The following is a 20,814-nucleotide window of genomic DNA, read 5'->3' as shown; positions in this document are numbered from 1 at the left end:
TGAATGCCGTGCCAACCAGAGCAGGTTTCAGCTAAAACATAAACCATCGTGGTATTGCTGACATTTTCATTTCTACTGCATGTTTATATGACTTTATTTACTTTATCTGGTGTTATGATTCACATAAATCACCATGCAGCAGAGATCCAAATCATTTTCAGCTTTGTTGTCTCCAAGTCATTATTCAAACAAATAAGAGCTCAAGAAACCAGAGAGTAGAAGAAGAAAGTATGTATAACTAAATGTATTTTTGTTCTCTTCTCTACCAGTTTCTTCCTTTTGAACCAACCCACCTCCCTCCTCTTCATCTTGTCATCTTTTACTTTGCATCAACAGAACATCTAACATTTTCATCGCTGCCATCCTTGTAACATTGGAACCGTTATAGAAATTTACAACATGAATCTTTCAGGTTCTTTGCCTCCGCCATCCCCGTACACCTTCTCTATTATTCCCAACTTCTCCGTGCCCTCCTCCTCCCCCTCTACCTCTCCGTCCCCCAGCTTGGCGTCCACAGCTCTCTTCTGCTGCCTCCTCTCCCTCCTCTCCTTGCTGGGCATCACAGGAAACCTGTACACAATGGGCCTCCTTCTGAGGCGCAGGAGAAGACGTGGAGCAGGCCCGACCTGCTGCCTAATGAGAGTACCTGTACCATCCTGCCTCGCCAACTCTTCCTCCCCTTCCTCCCCTTCCTCCTACCCCATCTCCTCTTCCTCCCCCTCTTCCTCTCTTCACCTCCAGGTGCTCAGCCTCGCTTTTGCGGACCTGCTCTACCTTTTTACCGCTCCCTTCATCGTGTACGACAGCCTGGCGTCCGGCTGGGCCTTTGGTGAGCCGGGCTGCCGCCTCCTCCTGAGCCTGGACCTCCTCACCATGCACGCCTCCATCTTCACTCTCACCGCCATGAGTCTGGATCGCTACCGGGCTGTGGCTCATCCCCTTCACACCTCCTCCTCCAACTCCTCTGGCCTGCTGCGTGTCGGCCTGGCCTGGGGGCTGGCTGTGGCTCTCAGTCTGCCTATGATGATCACGCTGCACCTCGAGGACGGGGACAACCAGGAAGGCCAGCTGTGTGTGCCTGCATGGGACGAGCAGAGCTCCAAGGCCTACCTGAGCGTGCTCTTCTGCACCAGCATTCTTGGTCCGGGGCTGGCCATCGGAGCACTTTATGCTACTCTCGGCCGGCTGTACTGGGTGTCCCAGACCAGGCCAGCCTGGGCCAGTGGAAGCAGCACTGCTTGTCCTCCTCGCGCCCCCAAACCTAAAGTCCTGCTCCTCATCCTGGGTATTGTCCTGGCTTTCTGGGCCTGTTTCCTTCCTTTCTGGATCTGGCAGCTGCTGCCGCTCTACAAGCCCGACATGCTGCGGACCGTACCAGTAGGGACACAGGTGACAGTTAATCGGATCCTAACAGGACTGACGTATGGAAACTCATGTGTGAATCCATTCTTCTACACACTATTGACTGGAAAGCAAAGACGCAACAGGCAGACGCTGACATCAGCAAATCAGCTCTCTCGTAAGAGCAGTCCGCTGCAGTAGTGTGTAATGTGTTTCCAAAAGCAGACAATAATGTGAGTGTACATACATGTGTGACAAGGTACTCTATATGAATGCTTTATGAGTTTCATTATAGGCACCAAAGGCCATTGATTTATCCTTAGTCGATAAACTAAGGAAATAAGTAAATGATAGCACTTTGAATAAATAAATGCTTTTTAAAATAACTTCCTGTTTGGAGACGATCAGAAAGACGATCTCTGTAAGATGCGTCGCATAAATAATGCTTTATCTGAAAACCATTTCGAAACTTTGCTGGTCATATCAAATAATGTGTCTGTAATAATTGTTGTATAGAAACCAATTTTACATATTGATTATTTGGTTTCAAAGGTTTTAATGAGATTATAATTGCGGCTTTGGTAAAGTAAGAAAATGCCTTCTACAGTAATTACTTGTGCAAAGTAATTTACACAAATGTACTAACAGAGAGTAATGGTTTAGTCAACGAAAAACCTGAACTGTACACAGTTAGAGTACGAGTGCAAAGATTGTGCTATATGTTGTGCATGCAAAAGCATTTCCAGTAAACCCCTGATGCACTTCTGCTTGTTTTCAGAGAACGATCAAAGAAAATGTTTCAACAACTCGCTGCAACTGGTCAGAACCTCATTGGGACATTTTTCTGAGAAAGTTTGTTGACTTAACGATTTATGTTTGAATGGATCAAACAGTCTTTTGTTTGCCTCGCCTGAACCCCAACATATCTAAAACAATATAATTTGTTATAATCATGACGTGCATGTTGGGTTTGAAAATGTAGGTATTATTTTTGATTCATGCAATGCTTTGCATGGCGTCAACGTCTGTTGACTGTAACTGATGTTTATAATAATGCATAATATATAGCCCTGAATAAAGAGTATTCTTTCTGTAATTCAGTGTGTGATTGGATCATTGGAAAAGAAGGAGCGAAAGTGACAACATTTAAATGTTCAGAGCTCAACAATAACAGACCTGAGATCTGCCGAAGAAAGCTGAGAAGGAGCTGTAAAGGGTGAGGTATATGCTAAAACAAAAAAGAAAGAGAAAACCTTGTATCCATACTTTTGTTTGTGTGTCTGTGTCAGCGTGTCAGTGGCTCTGGAAGGTCTTCCCCGGCCTTGTGTATACACTCACTGGCTGTGTGTCTGTGCACTGCTGCTCTTTGACGCAGATGAGCAAATATTGTTGTTCGACAGAAAGGAATAAGGACGAGGATGAAATGGTGGGATAAGAGGGGGGTGGTATCATCAGAGCAGACACGGTGTTCCTTAGAGGAGGAAGGGCGGACAGGGGGGGTCCTCGAGTTTGGGGTTTAACATGCTGACCATGTGGTTGTGTAGGGTCCCTGGTTCAGGTGCGGCAGGTCTTTGTTGGACGTTGTCTCCCGTCTCTCACCCTTTATTTTTCCTATTTGTTACTTGTTGGATATGCTGCATACTTGATCAAAAGGTTTAATAACTACCTGCAGAAAGTGAACCAAAATGAAGAGACGGGGCTCAGTATAAAATATCTGGGTAGACTTCAGTGCGTCATAAACTCATCAATCACATATTGCAGAAATCTCCCTCTGATTAATAGTGACAGTAGATGTTATGGCTTGTAATTCAAATTAAATTCAGGTCATAGGCTCACTTTCTAAAGCTTTTTCTGCAACTGTTGATGGATGTGAGCGTTTCTTTAAAAAGAGTATGCATCTACTTATGAATACACAAACAAACCATAAAGAAAAGTGATTGAATCGGTCAAATTGTTCCACTAAACAAATTCTTGTTCATGGTGAAGTTTTCTTTTTTTTGTGCAAATTAAAATGTATTCATTTAAAAAAAAAAAAACACGGTAGAAAACCTAAAACAGGTGTAAGTCGTGAATATAAAAAAGCACAACGTATTCATCCTCATGAAAGCAAAAATGGCAGATTCTGAATAATAATCCAGACCTATTAATAGGTAATTAAGAGACAGCGTCGATAAAGAGTTGTTCAGTGATCTGTTAACATTTTTTATTTCAGCACTGGGTAATGGTGTTTTTCTTTGGCCAACCAAATCCCACAGAAGAACCATTAGGCTCTTTTCACTGTGGTTAACTGTGTTTTGACTTGACATGCAATAACTTCTGTGAGTACATAATCCCCAGGTATGGAGTATTTGAGTGATTCCATATTAAATGTAATATAAAATGAGACTTGAATTATGTGACTAAAGTCAACCTAAAGTAATGGTTTATTTATTTGCACATTAAGTGCATTGAAACAATAGCTGAGAAGAGGAAACGCTGAGAGCTGCAGGGGAAGCTGCATCGGTAATACCATCAGGTTGAAGAGACGCATACCAGAAGCATTCGTCAAGGCAGCGTGTGCGTTTCTCTGAACGGTGATGCCATCATTTCTGGAGAGCCGTTCGGTAGACTTTGCTGCCTAGCATGTGTTTCCATTTACCTGTCCCGGCTACCTCTGAGCTTAACGTTCCCACTGCAGTTATTATCCGGAGCCCTGTGCGGTCACACCGCAGGGGGCGCTTCTGTTGTGAAGTTAATGCAATATCCATCCACCTCTCACAGACAACTGTAGCCCTCTCAGCACATTTGTCCATTTAAATGGAATTTCTTGCAGACAAAGAGCCAGCTCCAGATATGTTTGAAATCACGAGCCCTCATATGAGAAGTGGTGATTTTTGGACCCCTGGGTCGTACCGAAATGACAGAAGATGGAGGGTGAAGCTTGTGTAAAGATGAACCCTTTCCAAAAAAGACACTTAGCAATGGATATTAAAGCACAGAGAGCTTGTTGTTTAGTTTTCCCGAGTCTGCATATAGTGGACCGGTTTTGGGTGTCTGCGTATTCCAAACCTCAACATATCAGATGATTAAGTCCTCCCTCGGATCTGCGGGGATGACTGAGTGTTTGATAAACTTCAAAATATGTGGTGTTTGGTCAACCCAACCAAATGGATGGAAAATATTGTCTCAGTTGGCAGGCTGGTCAACCTATAAACTTTGTGCCGTTAGTGATGGTATTGCCAGCACTGAACGACTCGCTCCAATCATAACTTTTGTCCTTGTACGCAACATCAGTCAGTGTCCTCCTCCTCTCTCGTCCACAGGGAAAACACAAGGACAAATATTTTCTTTTAGGAGCGTCGTTATGTTCTACCTGAAGATTTCATAAATCCAGCACATGTCCGTTTCCTGGAACCGCCAAGCATCTTTCCATCCCAGCACCCCTCGCCCCGCCTCTCAGCCTCTCCTCTTGACCAGTGTCTGAGGCTGCTGCAGGTGCCCCTCCCCTGGGCAGCCCGCTCAGGAAAGCACCCCGCTGGTTAGACGAGACGAGCCCGGCGCCCGGTCCAAATTCACGCTGTGAGGTGTATAAGAGGCTCTCATTCTCTCCAGACATACACAAAAAAAAGATTCCCTTCGCACTCCTCCGCCTGCCTTCCTCTAAAATTCAATCTTCCCATCTGTTTTCCCTCTCTCAATCACTTTTTGTCCCCTCCACACTTTCTGCCGCGCCTCATTCCTCTGCACGGCCTCACCTTATGTGGCGTTAAGGACTATAAGTTGCACGACTAGTCTTTGGATTATGGATAACAAAATCTCTCAAGTGATACTCAAATGTAGAACTAGAACTAACAAACCATACTTTCATCTGCAAGGTCAGCCAACAAACATCAGCCAACATCAAAACACATTGAGGCTTTATGATACCCGCACATGTCAACACAGTATTAAAAAAAACACGTTTGTAATGTTGGTTTGACAGCAAACACTGAAACTCTGAGCTCACAGTGTTTCTTTGTTCAGCCCACCATGAGGCGCCCCCCAACCCAACCACGTCCCCTGACTTCACACCTCTGTGTCAGCCGCCAGGATCAGGCGAGACCCAGGCCTGCGTGGCCTCAAAGCCGGAGGTTACATCAACCAACATACACATTACGGTTCACACTTGGGCTCTTACTAGGAAAGACAGTAAATATGGCACGTCTGCCCTCCTCGCTCCTTTTCGTTCTCCCTGTTTCACAGTTTCTCTGTGCTCCTCCTCCTCGCCGCCAGTAAACAGTCATCCCTGTCAACTGAGGCGTCAAAGCTCCCCTGACCTCTGACCTGCTGATACTTCATGCGTTTGAACCCCATGGTTTGTTCACGCGGGATGGTCGTGGCAGAGGAGGAACATCACATGACACCGCTCAATATCAGACAAAAGCCTGTGCAGAGTAATCTTTAGTGGGATTTTTCTGACATTTCAAATCTAGAACATAATTTGCAGATTAATCGATAATCTGAAAAATGATCAGTTTATTGAAACCCTATTATGTATGTGAATACTAATAGGCTGGTGTCTTTACTTCCAAGAAGACTAACAGGTTTCTGTGCCAAATGTGCGTTCAAACAACTGAACGTTTGCTATGAGCGACTTCACTCTGTCTTGAAGTAAAATGTAAAAAGCAAGTTATGGCCTTTAGTCTAAACTGGTTTGTACAGCTGTAACATCAATACCACTTCCTTATGTAAAGGTGAAAGAGTGAACAAGATGGTGTTTAGAATTATAGCGCCACCTGCAGGTGAAGTATAAGAAGTAAACTTCATATTTGAAACCAACTCGCTGCTGTTCAGTAGAGTCCAGTTCAGACATACTTGACGCCTGATTGTCGCCACAAATTTCTCACTTTCTGTTTCTCACAGCTCTGCACTAACAAAAAAAAGAAAACATGTATTAGTTGTTTATTTCTGTTTTGCATGTCTTCAAATTGTGTGTTGTAGGACACCAGTATAGAGCCTTGTCTTCACATTAAATTAAATGGCTGGATATCTATATCACTGGTCATGCTTGTCAATATATATTTGAGTATTTCCTTATTCTGGTGTGCAAAATCAAAGGCTGAACAACACAACTAAAACTGATTTTTTTTTTGCCAATGACACTGATATGGATTGTGTCGGAACTTTCACAGTTAATCTTTCTGCATTTTCTCTGCCGTACTACTCTACCTCTGTGTGTAGACTTGCTTATACTACAGCAAGCATTCATCATGCGTACAAAGTTAGTGCTTTGGTTCACTATTGTTGTGGTGCAAATATAATAGTGTACTTGAAATGGTTTTATATTCAGCTGCTAGTAACACCTAGAAAGTGGCTGCACGTGTTCCTCGCCACACAACATGTTCTTCCTTTTGTCTGTCTTTGCACTGGCTGACCTTCCAGCTCAGGTGGCCCAGTAACTGACCCATCCCAGTAACAGAGACACCTACCATCTCTCATCCTGAGGGCTCATCACTAGAGAACAAGTTCACCCAGAAAGGAGCAAACATCCTTAATTAAAAGAAATATGACCCAATTCCTCTATGAATAATGAGCTATTTCCGTCTGCGGTTTATGACCAAGCGGTTCACAGCACAATGTAGATTGACAAATAAAAAAACTTGACAATTGAAATGCAAACTTTTTTATGTGTGCGTAGGATCAAAAACTCCTCACTTGAAAAGCCAACCAAAGAATCCTGCAAACTCACCATGACTTTGAAAGACGAAAAATGAAGAGAAAAAAAAAAAGTTAACGTTGTTGACAAAAATGTGTCCACTGTTGCCAAATCAAATTTCTGAACTAAACTACGACAGAAAATAAACATACTTACGCAAACCTTAAAATATATCAATTCAGGAACATCAGCTTAATTTACTGAAAACAATGAATTACTTCCACTCTTAAATTAGAAAGGACGACTCGAGTCCTCATTCATGAGCTCAGGGCTGTGATTTAAAACGCCGACAGCCATTTTCACACAAGCCATTTCCTCTGACGTACACATGACAGACCTTGATCCTAATCAAAAGTTTTACAGACTGTTGTCAACACCCTGCGACGCGGGACAAAAGAAATCCAACTAGGGCTGCTGGTTGTTCAATCTATTGATTCATGTCGCCCCCACACAGCGTTCTCACCTTCCACAGTAACCTGCACCTCCTCATGTCTCTACTCCTGGGTGGTCAGTAACTCAACACCTGTACTGGAGTACAGAGTGACTGAGGCATGATGCTGTGGTCTGCCTCTGCACAGGAAGCTGCATGTGGCGTTATGGCCTTCAGGGCTGTCAGCGCACAGCATATTGTACTGTGAGCGTACAGCTCGGACAACTCTCTACAAGTTCAATTAGAGAAGTTTGTAAACTAGTTTCCAAAGAGGTGGTGACCATGTCTACATCAGCTCAAAAGACAAATGAAGTCAGTAAATCACATTTGAATACAATGAAGATATCATTAAATATACTGGCCTTTTTAGAATTAGACATTTTGGTCCATCAAATATTTGTTTTTCTTTAGTTCATGGTTGACTTTCTAGTTACAACTAATCTAATGGGCTCAACCTGCAACACATACATATATTTTACCATTAAAAAACATGCTAATTGAGATTACCCCATGGTTGAGAAGACATTATAGTTAACTTTTTTTTGAAAGAGATTTGTTTTAAATTTCTGTATGATATCCTACAATATTGAGTAAATAAGCAAACAGTGGGTCACATTAATTCAGAAGGATACAAACTAATTATTTCCTTGTATTTGTTTGCACTTAATTAAAGAGGAACACAAACAGCAAAACACCATCTGTCAAAAACGTCAAGGAGCCACAACACAACACACACAATACCAACAAAATCCCGACATGTGTTTTAAAAGCTACACATCCCACGGATTCGTGCATTTAGAAATAGGGCACTTTTAGGGCACCTACCTTGGACCGTCATGACGCGTGTCCTCCAGCTGAAGGCTTCCTCCTCCACTGGACACTTTGATGCCTCCTCCGGAGAAACTCGCCAAGTGGCAGCACGGAAGTGCTGAAAGGTGGAGGGCAGGTGAGGCGGCAGCACCACACCTGAACCCTTCTGGGTGCCATGCAGGATAAATATGTGCTGGTATCTGGCGCCCCCTTGTGGCGGTGAGGCCAACAGACACGGTTAACCGGAGACGGAAACAGTGAGGTACGTAGCAGAGGCTAGCCGCCAGCACAGCCTCCCGTTCACAGGTCTGGAGGGTTTCGCCGTTATTCTAACACCGAGAGGGCAATTTGCAAGACATTGATGTCATTTTGCGGAATCCAAAACGGCGGGTGAGTGTGTGTAAACGGACTGTTTATTTGTTTTATTTCTCTGCGGTATTTGTCTCGCCGCTTCAGATCCTTTCTTTTAGCCGGCCAGCTAGCCGACGTTAGCCCGTTTATGTAATCATGGCGGAGTGTTGTTGCTCGCCCGTGCTGCTTCCTCCCGGTGGTCCTGTTGTCACGCGAAGTGACTCGTTAACGTGAGATACTGTAAAGGAGCGCACGCGAGCTCACAACGTGCCGGTGCTTCTGCATACACAGACACACGGAGAGGGACACATAAGCGACGCCAAAGAAACTCACATGGTCGATTCCCAAGACATCAAACTACAACAACAGTTAATAGCAGTTGTTTCTTCGTCTTCTTCTTCTTCCGGGTTGTTAAGTTAATTGTCCCTTTCTCTGCCATGTCCTTCTGTCCTCCCAGCCGCCGCAGCAAGTGGGACCAGCCGGGTCCTGGTCCGGGTCCGGGTCCTGGTGGGATGGGGGAGGCGGAGGCTCCCACCGGGGCTCTGGACGCTGCGGCTGCGGTGGCGGCCAAGATCAACGCGATGCTGGTAGCGAAGGGCAAACTCAAACCCTCGCAGATCGGCGTCCCAGGACCTCCTGACAAGGTGAGGAGGACCATACTATTATTGTAATGCAAGAGTCTTTCATCGCGAAACCGGCTCTGACGCAGGACCATCACAATATGTTGGTCATGTGTGGTTATCCATGTTACACTCTCATATATACAGTTCAAGGTTTTTATTTTGCCATTGGCGCCTCGACCAACAGTCCAGACACATTGGATTTATTTTATGCAGGGCTCCTTGAGTAGTGCATGTAGTGCAGAAGGAGGTGTCTGATTATTTGTTCATCACAGTGACAGCCAGACGTGTATCACTTCTACTGTGAGCTTGTACACATTTATCAAGCAGAAGAAAATATGCTTTAATACCATGTAAAATATTTGTTTGAAATCTTTGTTTGGACTAAGCCTGCGTGGCAAGTCAAATTTATTTAATATTTGACACTCAATATTATGTTTTTGGCCCAGTTTAGTGAATGTGGCCCCAATACATATGGAGCGACACATACTTCATCTCTTGATTCCTTTCCTCTCTCAGGCTCTAGGTATTGGGAAGCCTCCAATGCAGGCAAAGGCCAAAGACGACCTGGTGGTAGCCGAAGTGGAGATCAACGATGTGCCGATCACCTGTCGGAATCTGTTGACACGTGGGCAAACGCAGGACGAGGTCAGTAGCAATATGGACAATCGTATCTCCAGAATTAAGTTTGTCAAGTTGTGGAGTATTTATGGACATATCTCACTTGTTTGTCTGCAGATCAGTAAAGTGAGCGGTGCCGCGGTTTCAACCAGAGGGCGTTACATGACGGCAGAGGAGAAGGGCAAAGCGCTTCCAGGGTGACTTCTTTCGGCTCTCATCTTCAGATACTGATCACTTGGTGCTTTCATTTTTATGTTAACACATCCTTTCTGCTCTTTCCTTGCAGGGATCGACCTCTGTACCTGCATGTCCAAGGACAGACTAGAGAGCTCGTCGACAGTCCGTACTTTTTCAGTTGTTTAAAAAAAAAAAAAAGAGTGTATGTCTTTGTATATCGTGTGATTAGACTGATGGTTTTCTTCCCTCGTTCTTCAGGGGCAGTTAATAGAATCAAGGAAATCATCACCAACGGTGTGGTGAAGGCTGCGACCGCCTCATCTTCATCACCCTTCTCCCCTAGTGGGGCTTCAGTCACAGTTTACCAGCAGCATAACCCACCTCCTCCCTCACTGCCGCCCATGACCCACCACAAACCACACTTTCAGTCTGGAGTGAGTTTCGTTTGGCTTTTTATACCTCAGAAAGTTAGATCATACTACGATAAGTGTTGCTGACAAAAGCAGACTGTTTTTTTGCCTACAGTCATGTGTATTATTGACATTAGTTTGTTTATATCTTTCCTTTTCTAGATGCATTATGTTCAAGATAAAATTTTTGTGGGCCTGGAGCACGCTATCCTGGGGTTTGTGGTCAAAGAGCGGGTTGAGGGCCCTGGCTGTTCGTACCTGCAGCACATCCAGGCGGAGACGGGGGCCAAAGTCTTCCTTAGAGGAAAAGGATCAGGCTGTTTAGAGCCTGCCTCTGGAAGAGAGGCCTTTGAACCCATGTACATCTACATCAGGTAGGTGTTGTCCTTTTGAATGAGAAAAAATTAAGAACCGCTGCTTCTCATAAATTATTCCTGCTTGTATAATAACTAATAAATGAAGGTTTTTTCAGCATTGTAGGCTCAGAATAACTAAATGAAGTCTGTCCTCTCTCCAGTCATCCTAAACCAGAAGGACTTGCAGCAGCAAAAACCTTGTGTGAGAACCTGCTTCAGACAGTAAGTGATTTATTGTTCCTGTAAAAAAAAAAACATGGTAATTTGTCCAAGCATGTACTTTTTATATTGCAACTACAATTGACATTCATCAGTTACACGACTCCAAATGCGTGCTTTGTTGGCAAATACTGCCATTGTTGAGTGTTTAGAGGAAGCGCTAGCTTGCTGGTAGCTCGCAGTTCAGTGTCATTGAAACTGCTTTGAAATTTGGCATAAAACACCTACACATATCAAAGCATAGGTTCCAGGGATGTAAATCAATTTGGTGTAATATATTCTTGACTTATCAAATTATTAGCCATGATGAGGTAATTCATCAATAAAATTGCTAGTGGCCACCTCTGACATTTTCAAATTGTGTTACACTGTCAAACTAAATCATTGTCACCAACCGACTGTGGCATGAATGGATTTCACAGCGGAGTTAAAAACAAATTGGCACACATCAGATACACGACTGTAGATAGTAGTGTAAGTATTCTGTATAATTTATACCACAAGTTTAGTGCAGAAGTTTGAGACACTACTTCATGCAAAAAGTACAAGAAACCGGTAGAAGCTCAAAGGGAATTATAAGTTCTACCAGTTTCAATCGATGAATGCCATTTGATAATTAATGATTCTAATTAATATACTCAAGGTTTATTCAATGTTCTTATCCATAACATAGGGGGAAGTTACTTTTTTTCTGTCTTAATTAAATATCTTCCAAGAGTACATTTTCACATTTCAATTCTTTGATCCACTAAAATTATGGACAATGTTTCTCCCTCTCTAGGTCCATGCAGAGTATTCTCGCTTCCTCAATCAAATGACCTCAATGATGCCATCACAACAAGGTAAGAGCCAGTTGTCTTTCTGATCACTTGATTTGTGGATACAATTGATTGTAGAAGTCATTGGAAGAGTCTGACTTGATCTGTTTCCTCCTCCAGGCTTCGCACAGCCTCCAGTGGTGAACGGGATGCCTCCGCAGCTTCCTTACTACCCGCCTGCTGGATACCAGCCAGGCTACGTGATGCCTGTGCCACCACCTCAGCCACAACCTGTCTCTTTACCTTACACTGTCCCACCTCCTTTACATCCCACAGTACCTGCAGGTGTGCCTCCTCAGTACTCCCTCCCCCCTACCCCCATCCTTGCTCCCGCTCACACCCTTGCTCCAACTCCAGCTCCTGTCCATGCTCCTGCTTCAGGCACTATGCCACAGGTAGGACCGAGCCATCAAAACCACTTGTGTATTGCATGCGAAGTAATAATACTTACTATATATCCTTCCGTCCCTGCAGACTCTTCCTCCTGTACCTTTTCCTTCATCAGCTGCAGCACCACCAAAACCTCCGACTCCCGCCGCTCCACTCATACCAACGCAGAAAAGACGCTTCACAGAGGAGGTCCCAGACGAGAGGAACAGCAACCTGCTCGGATACCAGGTAATAAACAGCTCTTCCACCATTACAGACCCTCTTCCTTCTGCAGGTTTTTTTTCTTCCCCTTCTTTTCTTTTCTCCCCCTTGTTTGTTTATTTTGCCTTTTTGTTTGTAGTCCTATGCTTTTACCTAAATGCAGCGTGTGACGAGTCACTGTGTTTCATCCAAGCTGTGTCTGGAGCCGCTTTATTACTTTCCTGTCTGTGATTTGTATCCGACCAATTCATCTTTCCTTTCTTCAAATATTTTAAGTACATTGGTTGAGAAGGCTTGGAGTTTCAGGAAAAGGTATTGTTAATACTGATAAGCATAAGTATCTTTCATAGTTGCTGGGGAAATTGTCAGTAATCAGATTTGTGGTAAGCTGCTCACAAGGACGGTATTTTCACTTTGGTGCTTATATAGTTTTAATTATATAGTCATATTAGGACAGGGTTTAGTAGAGGATGTCTGCTAATCGCGCCTGTGTGTTTTTCTGCTCATAGCATGGACCCATTCATATGACTAATTTAGGTGCAGGCTTCCCAGTGGGCAGCCCAGAGGTTACAGGACCCCCACCACAGAGTTCCTCTGGCCCACCAAGTGAGAGGGACAGGTACACAGAGATTTGTTAAATCAAATATTAATAGCATGCAAGGGCCAGTAAGCAAAGTAAACTCACACCGTTTCTCTGTTTCTCCAGTCGGCAGCTAATGCCTCCACCTCTGCTGCCTGTGAATGGAGTGAGACCCAAGATGGAGGAGCGAAGGACAACGCAAGGCCTCGTGGGTAAGGGCATTAACCTGTGGACTGACAAATCCCTGCCCAAATCTAAATCTGCAGTTCCTTACCGTGGACTGTGTCCTTTTAAAAGCTCAGCCTGGATCTATTCACAGCTTCAATGTAGAGCTGCAAAGACACAATATAAATCCTCTCTTGGGCCACGAGAATCTGTCTGAATTGAAGTTGTTCCACTTGAGATTCAAGGGTTATATCTGTTACATAAAGGCCAATCGGATGCATCAAGACGTTGATCCAAAAACCTTTTGTTTCTTTGGATATGACGGATTTGAGTAATAAAGTTTTTTGTGGCAGATTATATAAGTACTTCCACTTCAAACATGGCCTCATGCATCCATCCCATGGTTCTTTCAGGATTCTGCTTCTGTGACTATAAATCCCCAGATAGTGAGGCAGAGCTATGACTCAACATCTTTTGTGCGATGTTCAGCAGATTGTTGAAAAAGAAGAAAAGAAAAAATACACATATATATCGAGTCCAACTTGCAGTCTCGTTCTGATGACATCATCAGTCTGGGGTTGTCTGTTGTTTGTTTGCTTTCCTCACTAACAAGAATCTCTCCTGTTTTTGTGTTTTTCTCTTTTTCTCTGTGTTTTTCTTCTCTTCCATGTGTCTCTGGGGCGATGCTGGATTCTGATTGGGGGTGGGGCACGACTCGTCCGGTCACGCTGTCCTCCCGCTCGATTGGACGGCCATAACACTGTCGCTCCCCACCAACCAATGACTGCTTTCAAATGGCTGCCCCCCTCCTCTACTCTTCTGACAAACTATATTTTGAATCCATTAACCATGTGCTTCTCCCAAAATGTGAAACGAATAATTAACTTGAACTTGTCCGTTTTGAAACATGTTGCCGCTGCTGTTTTTGTGTGTTGTTTTTCTTCTTTCTCTCTCCATGTTTCTCTCCCTTTCTCCCCAAATGTCCCACCTCTTCCTTTTGTCTGCATGCTTTCCCTTTTTCTTCTTTCAGAGCCCTCAATAAAGAGATTGAAAACTGGTTTGGTGGCGTACGCTGGAGACTCTTCAGATGAAGAGGAAGACCACCTAAGCTCCAAAGCCTCAGGGCCAGGTAACCCTGGGGCAGTTCCCCCCGCCTCCTCAGCCTGGACACATGGCTATCGCTGCCCTCCCCCACCACCCCCCCGTGCTAAATCGCAACCACAGCAGCAGCCTATGCCTTTCTGGATGGCACCCTAAAACCGGGTAAATCTCCTGAGCGCTTCGTGCCGAGTCTTACGAGATGTTCACCCAAACTGAGCCTGAGTTTTTCTCGATCACTCGTCACGTGGATGACGCTTAACGGCTACATGTTGGTTGCAGCATAATTTTTAGGGCTTCGGTCCAAATGGACATATTTATGTTTTGGAGAACTACTTTGTTTCTTTTGGTGCACACATTATAGTTTGAAGATGAACATTTGCAGGACTGATGCTCAAGCTATTTTGTGGATGTATAGACGGTCAGATGAGCGACATTCTGCCTCCAGTTAGATTTGAATGGTTTGAAAAAAGATGTCAGGTGAAGTGTTTGAATATTGTGTTGTTGTAAAAACAATATCACAAGCCGATGATCACTGATCACTTTTCATTTAATCCCGAGTACAGCTTTTTGTACATTGTCCCCTTTCCTTTGTCCCTGTCGAAGTCAGTGATGCCATTCTTTCCTATTCTGATCTTTTTGTACAGATCATATTGGACTAATGCGTAGTAAACCTATTGGATTTATTCATGCTTTTATGAAATAAATAAACTTAATTTATTGCAGTGTTTGAGCTTGTGATTCTTACAATATTTGACATTTTTAAAATCTCTTTTGCCATATTTCATCACAAACCAAGTTGGTCACGTCTGCCAATTAGCTGTCAACAGCTCTGCTTACCAAAACAGGAAGTGACCACCTTGACCACTTATGTCATAGACAACTCATTCGCTTATGAAAACATCCATCCATCCATTATCCAAAGTGCTTATCCTCTTTCGGGTCGCGGACCGCTGGAGCCGATCCCAGCTGTCAGTGGGCGATGGCAGGGTACACATGCCGCCGCTAAAGCTTTTGCAATGATTATACATTTGAACTTGAAATAAGTTTAATTTTAAACAGTAGCAGTTTGCATTCTTAATCTGTACAGAAATATTTTCATATTTAAAACAAATGTCCACGATAAGCTTTTATTAGTTATGAAGGACTGAATGCTGAAATGGACACCTGCACATTTTCAGATCATCTCAATGTCCGGCTCTCTTGGAGGGTTTTTCTTGTTATACTGAGCGATGCGACTCTCCATGACCGGCCGGAAGTGGCGGATCAGTCCCTGTAGGTACAAAAATGAAGGATGAAGAGGTTAAAATATAAATTAGTTCATGTTTAAACCTGTCACCTCAGTCAATGTTTCAATGACAGCTTCATGTTTTAGAGACTGGTTAAAAAGAAACCAGAGCGTCACCTGCACCGGCCAGGCGGCTCCGTCTCCCAGGGCACAGATGGTGTGTCCCTCTATCTGCTTGCTCAGCTCCCAGATCATGTCAATCTCTGAAGCTGCTGCTTCTCCTCCAACAAACCTCCACATCATTTTATCCATCCAGTCGACTCCTAAGGAAGGAAAGATAGAGGTGCGGTGAAAACAGTAGAAAGGTACTCTTAGCCTTTAGCCTTTGAGCAATGTTTTGACCTAACAGATTTTATTAGAACATTAACAATACTTCCCATTTAGTTTTTTATACTTAATACAAATTCAATGTAAGTTCAACATTGAAAGCAGGTAATTAACTTGTAAAAGATTATTTTATGTTACAGTAGTGTTTACGTTTTCTAAATATATTACTTCACAAACGTGTGAAAGATTAAAAGAGCTCTAATTCCAGTGTGCAGCTACTAGTATTGTCTTCATTGTTTTCCATCACCTGCTATCTCACAAAGGTGTTGTGGATGTGCACACGGCTATTCTAGCCTAGTGAGGGAAAAGGCCACAAGGAAAAATATTGAGAGTATTGTTTTTAAGAAGCATCAAAGGATGAGGTGATGTATGTTCAAGCCAACTCACTGCATGTTGAGTGTCTTTTATGGATGGATGAATTACTGGCCCAGAGGCCCTAAAGTGTCAAGGGGCCCCATGGCCTTCATCTAAAAAATATAATGACCAGGAAGAGACTCAAAATGACCACGAAAAAACATGCAATGACCTCAAGAAGAACCCCGAAGATACCAAAACAACTAGAGGGACGCAAAACCGCAGCAATGAAACATTGAGATCACAAAGAAACCTGCAACGATCATGAAAAGGGGTAGAAGCACGAAATGACTTCAAAGAGATGCAAAACGACTATAAAAAGGGGGGAAACCTCTACAGTCTATGTGTCTTCCTGCGATGCAGGAGAGGTGGTGGGGCCTGTTAAACGTCTCTGCTCAGGGGCCCATTGTCTCATAATAGGTGATGAATCCGTTGTGCAGTTCCTTACCTTCTCTGCAGGGGGTGCACTGGCCACAGCTCTCATGTTTGTAGAACTCCACCAACCTTGCGATGGCTCTGATCACATCAGCCTGGAGGAAAAATACAAAAAAAAATACAATTCTCACATGTATCTCTCCAGACGGATTGTCACTGCAGCTGCAGTACGTTTTCTTATCTACATTTTTCAGGGATCTGTTTACCGACTTATCCAGGACTATGATGGCAGCTGTTCCCAGTGCAGTCTCTGCACGGACCAGGTCATCGAAATCCATCAAAACATCGTTGCACACATGCTGAGGGATGATGGGAGTGGAGGACCCCCCTGGGATCACTCCTAATAGATTGTCCCAGCCACCCCTCACTCCTCCTACACCAATTACACGAGAGGAGAGAGGACATCATGTCAGCATCTCATGAAGTCAACCAGCGTCAACACAGCCTGGACTGTAAACACACACACACACACACACACACACACACCTGCGTGTCTCTCTATTAGCTCCCGTAGAGGAATAGACATCTCTTCCTCCACTGTGCATGGTGTGTTCACGTGACCGGAGATGTTGAACAGCTTTGTCCCAGAGTTCCTCTCCCTCCCAAAGCCGGCAAACCAAGCGCCGCCTCGACGACAGATCGCGGGCGCCACGGCAACCGTCTCCACATTGGCGACCGTTGTTGGGCATCCAAACACACCTTGAGGACGAGATGAAGCAGGCAATAAATTACTGAGGAGCTGTAATTACGATACAACTCCAGTAGGAAACTAGATGCACCGGGCTGTGGGGTTGGTACCTCACCTACGTCTGCAGGAAACGGGGGCTTGAGTCTGGGTTTTCCTTGTTTGCCCTCAAGAGACTCGATGAGGGCCGTTTCCTCCCCGCAGATGTAGGCTCCGGCCCCCCGCATCACGAACACGTCAAAGTCAAACCCAGAGCCGCAGGCGTTCTTACCTATCAGCCCTGCTTTGTAGGCCTCATTAATAGCCACCTGTTTGAAGAGTAACAACAGTGTGAATCGCGCGGCATCTATAGATCACCTATCTGGGCCTTTTGCGTACCTGTAGGTTTGAGGACTCATTGTAAAACTCTCCTCTGATGTAGATGTACGCTGCTCGAGCGCCCATGGCTCTCCCAGCGATCAGGCAGCCTTCTATTAACTTATGGGGGTCGTGACGCATTATCTCACGGTCTTTACATGTGCCAGGCTCCCCCTCATCAGCATTCACCACCAGGTACTTCGGTCTAAGGACACAGGGAAGAAGGAAAGCCTCAATACGCTGATAGAGGACCTCACCAGAGTGTCATTGTGAGTGATGCGGATGTGTTTCCCTCTCCTCCTACCTGCCATCGCTTGGCTTGTTCATGAAGCTCCACTTCATGCCGGTGGGGAAGCCGGCTCCTCCTCTGCCACGAAGCCCTGAGCTTTTCATCTCATTTAAGATCCAGTCCGATCCCTTCAGCATGATTTCCTTTGTCCTATACCAGTCTCCTCGTCGAAAAGACCCCTTGAGTCTGAAGAGAGAGCGATGAACAAGCGGTTATACTTTCAGGTCATTAAAAACTTGGGAGGAAAGTTGTTTTTCTCCTTTTATGTCTTTACCTCCAGTCATGGCGGCCATATAAGTTGGTGAATATCCTGTCTTCGTCACTCAGAGGGCCAAATGCAGTCTTTTTTGGTTTCTCCTGGTGAGAAGATACAAGAGACGTATAATTGATGAGGCACCGATGATATATGCACGAACCCGTTGTTTTCATTATTGATTGATAATGAAATTATGATTAATCAGATAATCGTGTTGTGTATAGAATGTTAGAAATTAGTGAAAACTGCAAGGTGACTTCTCCAAATGTCTTTTTTTGTACATCCAAACAGTCCAAAGATGTTTACTTTATTAATGTTTATGAGGAAGAAAACATCCTTTGTCAAATCTGAGAAGTTGGAACCGACCATTTTGGGGGCATTTTTGCTAAGAAACTGTTCAAGCATCAATATAGTCAACACTTGATTTTCAGTTGTTCAAATAATCGTTTTATCTCTAGATCATTCATGTAATTACGATGCTGACATGATAGTGAAAACTAGAATTAATTATATGAAAAATCATTTGAATTTAAGATATATTATGTATTTTGTTTCGCATGTCAATATGTGGATTTAGTAAAATGTATTTCTGTGAATTGTCTAAACTCACGACTCTTAAAATGAATGCAAATGCGAAAATAACATTGACGTAATATGGCGAGTGGGATTCACACAGCAAATTGAACACACTGTGTGATATAAATGCATTTTACAGAACATGCAATCTGGTTAAAAGTGGTATTTTTACCATAAAATGTTTAAACATGAATTATATCCTACCCATTTGATACTTCCTCACAAACAATTACGACGTTAAACTATATTAGAATAATAATACATTGACAGCTACATACATTTGTTATGTCTTTTTGTATCATATAAAACAATGGAAAAAATACTTAAGCCCAAAAACCGATTTACCCAAAATAGCTAATTAAAGAATATCATCATGTTCATATTTGCAGCTTCAATAATCTGGCATTCCTGTATTTGAAAGTAAATGTATAGGTCAGTTTGCAGAGATGATGTAGAGTATATTCATCGCGTGTTGCCTGTTGTTGTGTGTGTGTGTGTGTGTGTGTGTGTGTGTGTGTGTGTGTGTGTGTGTGTGTGTGTGTGTGTGTGTGTGTGTGTGTGTGTGTGTGTGTGTGTGTGTGTGTGTGTGTGTGTGTGTGCGTGTGCAGGCCTACCTGTGACTGTGCTGCAGTGCTGTAGGTCAGACGTGGAGCGACATGCCGCGTCACGGCGCCCCACAGCATCCGCCGAGGCAGCATCCTGCAGGAGACAGACACCTCCCACCCTCTTTACACACTTTTATACTCCAAAGCCTTTTCTGCCTAGACTCTCCGTTGGACTTCTACGATCAAATCGATTTCTCAAACCGAGCTCCAGGGTGGGCCTGCTGGTTTAGCTTCATTAAACTAAGAGGATTAACTAATGGACTGCGTCACATCCGATCCCATCTGCCCACGTGACTCCCCACAGGTAGCCAGGGTTTCACTGGTGCGTGCTCGTGCACATGCAAACAAACTAAAAATTCATTATTGAGGTCTCACATAGATTATAAAGGGGCTTTGTGCATGATTTACAAGCGTATCAATGGAGTGCTCATTTGAAGATAACCAATAGATATATCAAAAGGTCCACAACTCATTGACTAACCCATCTGACAACAGGTCTTTTTCACAGCAAACAATTTGACTTGTCATATTGGAAAAGCACATTATGAGGTGTTATTAATAAGGTTGTGAAGGAAAAATGACATCTAGACTTGTTAAGCACTACTCAGGGTGCTACACTATTTTATCTGACTCAAGGAAGAACATAATTGAACCACTCTGCTGTCCAACTGCAGCTGGACTGACATACATCATGTCTGGTTCACTTAAAACAATGTCTGTATTGACTCACAAAATGTCTGTATTGACCTACATGTTACTATATTTGGTTAACACAATACATATATTCAATGATGCGCAGATGTGTGACCGAAATACGGCCTGACCGAGAAGTCCATCTCTCATTTCTTATCTTTTTACGCCAAAAGAGCGCCCCAGCTCCGGGAAGCCCCCGGTCCTGAGGCTGGTCAAGACCCTTTTTTGTGCATCTGACTGCATATCATGTGCATCGTGAATGGTCTACTGATGTTTGTGATGTGTAGGCCTATAAAAGACCTCGGGGAGGAGGCACACGTCTCCGATCTCAGGGCAATTGCATTTTTGTCTGTAAACTCCTTTTTATTCCAATTGAACTTCCACCATGAAGGTGTTATTAATAACATAAATCTTGGCTCTGTGATCCAAGTGTGACAGTGAGTATGCAAAAAGTATGCAATTTGGATAGTCAGTGCACTTAAGATTAAGAACGTAGTAGTGGGAAGTGAGCAGTCCAAAGAAACCATGAGGTATTTTAAGGTTGTTTAAATTAAAATAATGTATTCTACTTTCAAAGGGGAGGGGAGAGCATTACAAGAGATGTATGCAAATCTACATTTATTTTAAAGAACATTCGCTTCAACAAGTCATATTATCATAACTTACTATATTTTGTCCACCAGAGAGC

The 20,814-nt window shown here is 43.7% G+C and overlaps 3 protein-coding genes across 5 annotated transcripts; 2 read left to right on the top strand and 1 right to left on the bottom strand.

Annotated features, from left to right (window-relative positions):
- Window positions 1–399: 399 nt before the first annotated feature.
- On the top strand, window positions 400–1,542 carry uts2r3 (urotensin-2 receptor 3). The gene has a single exon (XM_068570579.1). The coding sequence runs from the start codon at window positions 400–402 to the stop codon at window positions 1,540–1,542; it is 1,143 nt and encodes a 380-aa protein (XP_068426680.1).
- Window positions 1,543–8,510: 6,968 nt separating this feature from the next.
- On the top strand, window positions 8,511–15,011 carry khdc4 (KH domain containing 4, pre-mRNA splicing factor). Of its 3 annotated transcripts, none has more exons than XR_011077226.1 (14): window positions 8,511–8,645; window positions 9,064–9,250; window positions 9,746–9,874; window positions 9,965–10,044; window positions 10,134–10,186; window positions 10,283–10,458; window positions 10,597–10,808; window positions 10,952–11,012; window positions 11,791–11,851; window positions 11,948–12,222; window positions 12,302–12,445; window positions 12,956–13,037; window positions 13,125–13,210; window positions 14,194–14,249. XR_011077226.1 is itself a non-coding variant. In XM_068570559.1 (14 exons), the coding sequence occupies exons 1-14, from the start codon at window positions 8,617–8,619 to the stop codon at window positions 14,418–14,420; spliced, it is 1,830 nt and encodes a 609-aa protein (XP_068426660.1). In that variant the 5' UTR covers window positions 8,511–8,616; the 3' UTR covers window positions 14,421–15,011. The 3 variants fall into 3 exon arrangements, 2 of the variants coding, with proteins under 2 accessions (XP_068426660.1, XP_068426661.1); XM_068570559.1 differs by having other exon boundaries at window positions 12,928–13,037; window positions 14,194–15,011; XM_068570560.1 differs by lacking the exon at window positions 14,194–14,249 and having other exon boundaries at window positions 13,125–13,253.
- A 427-nt stretch (window positions 15,012–15,438) lies between these two features.
- On the bottom strand, window positions 15,439–19,526 carry LOC137781658 (NADH dehydrogenase [ubiquinone] flavoprotein 1, mitochondrial-like). The gene is made up of 10 exons (XM_068570557.1): window positions 19,443–19,526; window positions 18,271–18,353; window positions 18,012–18,182; window positions 17,729–17,912; window positions 17,469–17,658; window positions 17,152–17,364; window positions 16,872–17,038; window positions 16,679–16,760; window positions 15,667–15,812; window positions 15,439–15,534 (listed from the first exon to the last, which is right to left on the bottom strand). The coding sequence occupies exons 1-10, from the start codon at window positions 19,524–19,526 to the stop codon at window positions 15,439–15,441; spliced, it is 1,416 nt and encodes a 471-aa protein (XP_068426658.1).
- Window positions 19,527–20,814: the final 1,288 nt, after the last annotated feature.

The sequence above is a fragment of the Clinocottus analis genome, unplaced genomic scaffold, assembly GCF_023055335.1.
Source record: "Clinocottus analis isolate CAN_PGR_092001 unplaced genomic scaffold, fCliAna1.0.p SCAF_9, whole genome shotgun sequence".
NCBI classification, from domain to species: Eukaryota; Metazoa; Chordata; class Actinopteri; order Perciformes; family Cottidae; genus Clinocottus; species Clinocottus analis.
The sequence above is the reverse complement of the archived record's forward strand: the minus strand, read 5'-3'. Positions and strand labels throughout refer to the sequence as shown.

Bases quoted from the DNA above. Each gene is read 5' to 3' on its own strand.
- LOC137781658 (XM_068570557.1), bottom strand. From the start codon at position 19,526: ATGCTGCCTCGGCGGATGCTGTGGGGCGCCGTGACGCGGCATGTCGCT. The intron at 18,183-18,270 runs GTAAAGACATAA...CTCTCTCTTCAG, and splicing joins TATGGCCGCCATGACTGGAG to ACTCAAGGGGTCTTTTCGAC. The intron at 17,365-17,468 runs GTGAGGTACCAA...CTCGTCCTCAAG, and splicing joins CCCGTTTCCTGCAGACGTAG to GTGTGTTTGGATGCCCAACA.
- khdc4 (XM_068570559.1), top strand. From the start codon at position 8,617: ATGTCATTTTGCGGAATCCAAAACGGCGG. The intron at 9,251-9,745 runs GTGAGGAGGACC...TTCCTCTCTCAG, and splicing joins TCCCAGGACCTCCTGACAAG to GCTCTAGGTATTGGGAAGCC. The intron at 10,187-10,282 runs GTCCGTACTTTT...CTCGTTCTTCAG, and splicing joins GACTAGAGAGCTCGTCGACA to GGGCAGTTAATAGAATCAAG.
- uts2r3 (XM_068570579.1), top strand. From the start codon at position 400: ATGAATCTTTCAGGTTCTTTGCCTCCGCCATCCCCGTACACCTTCTCT.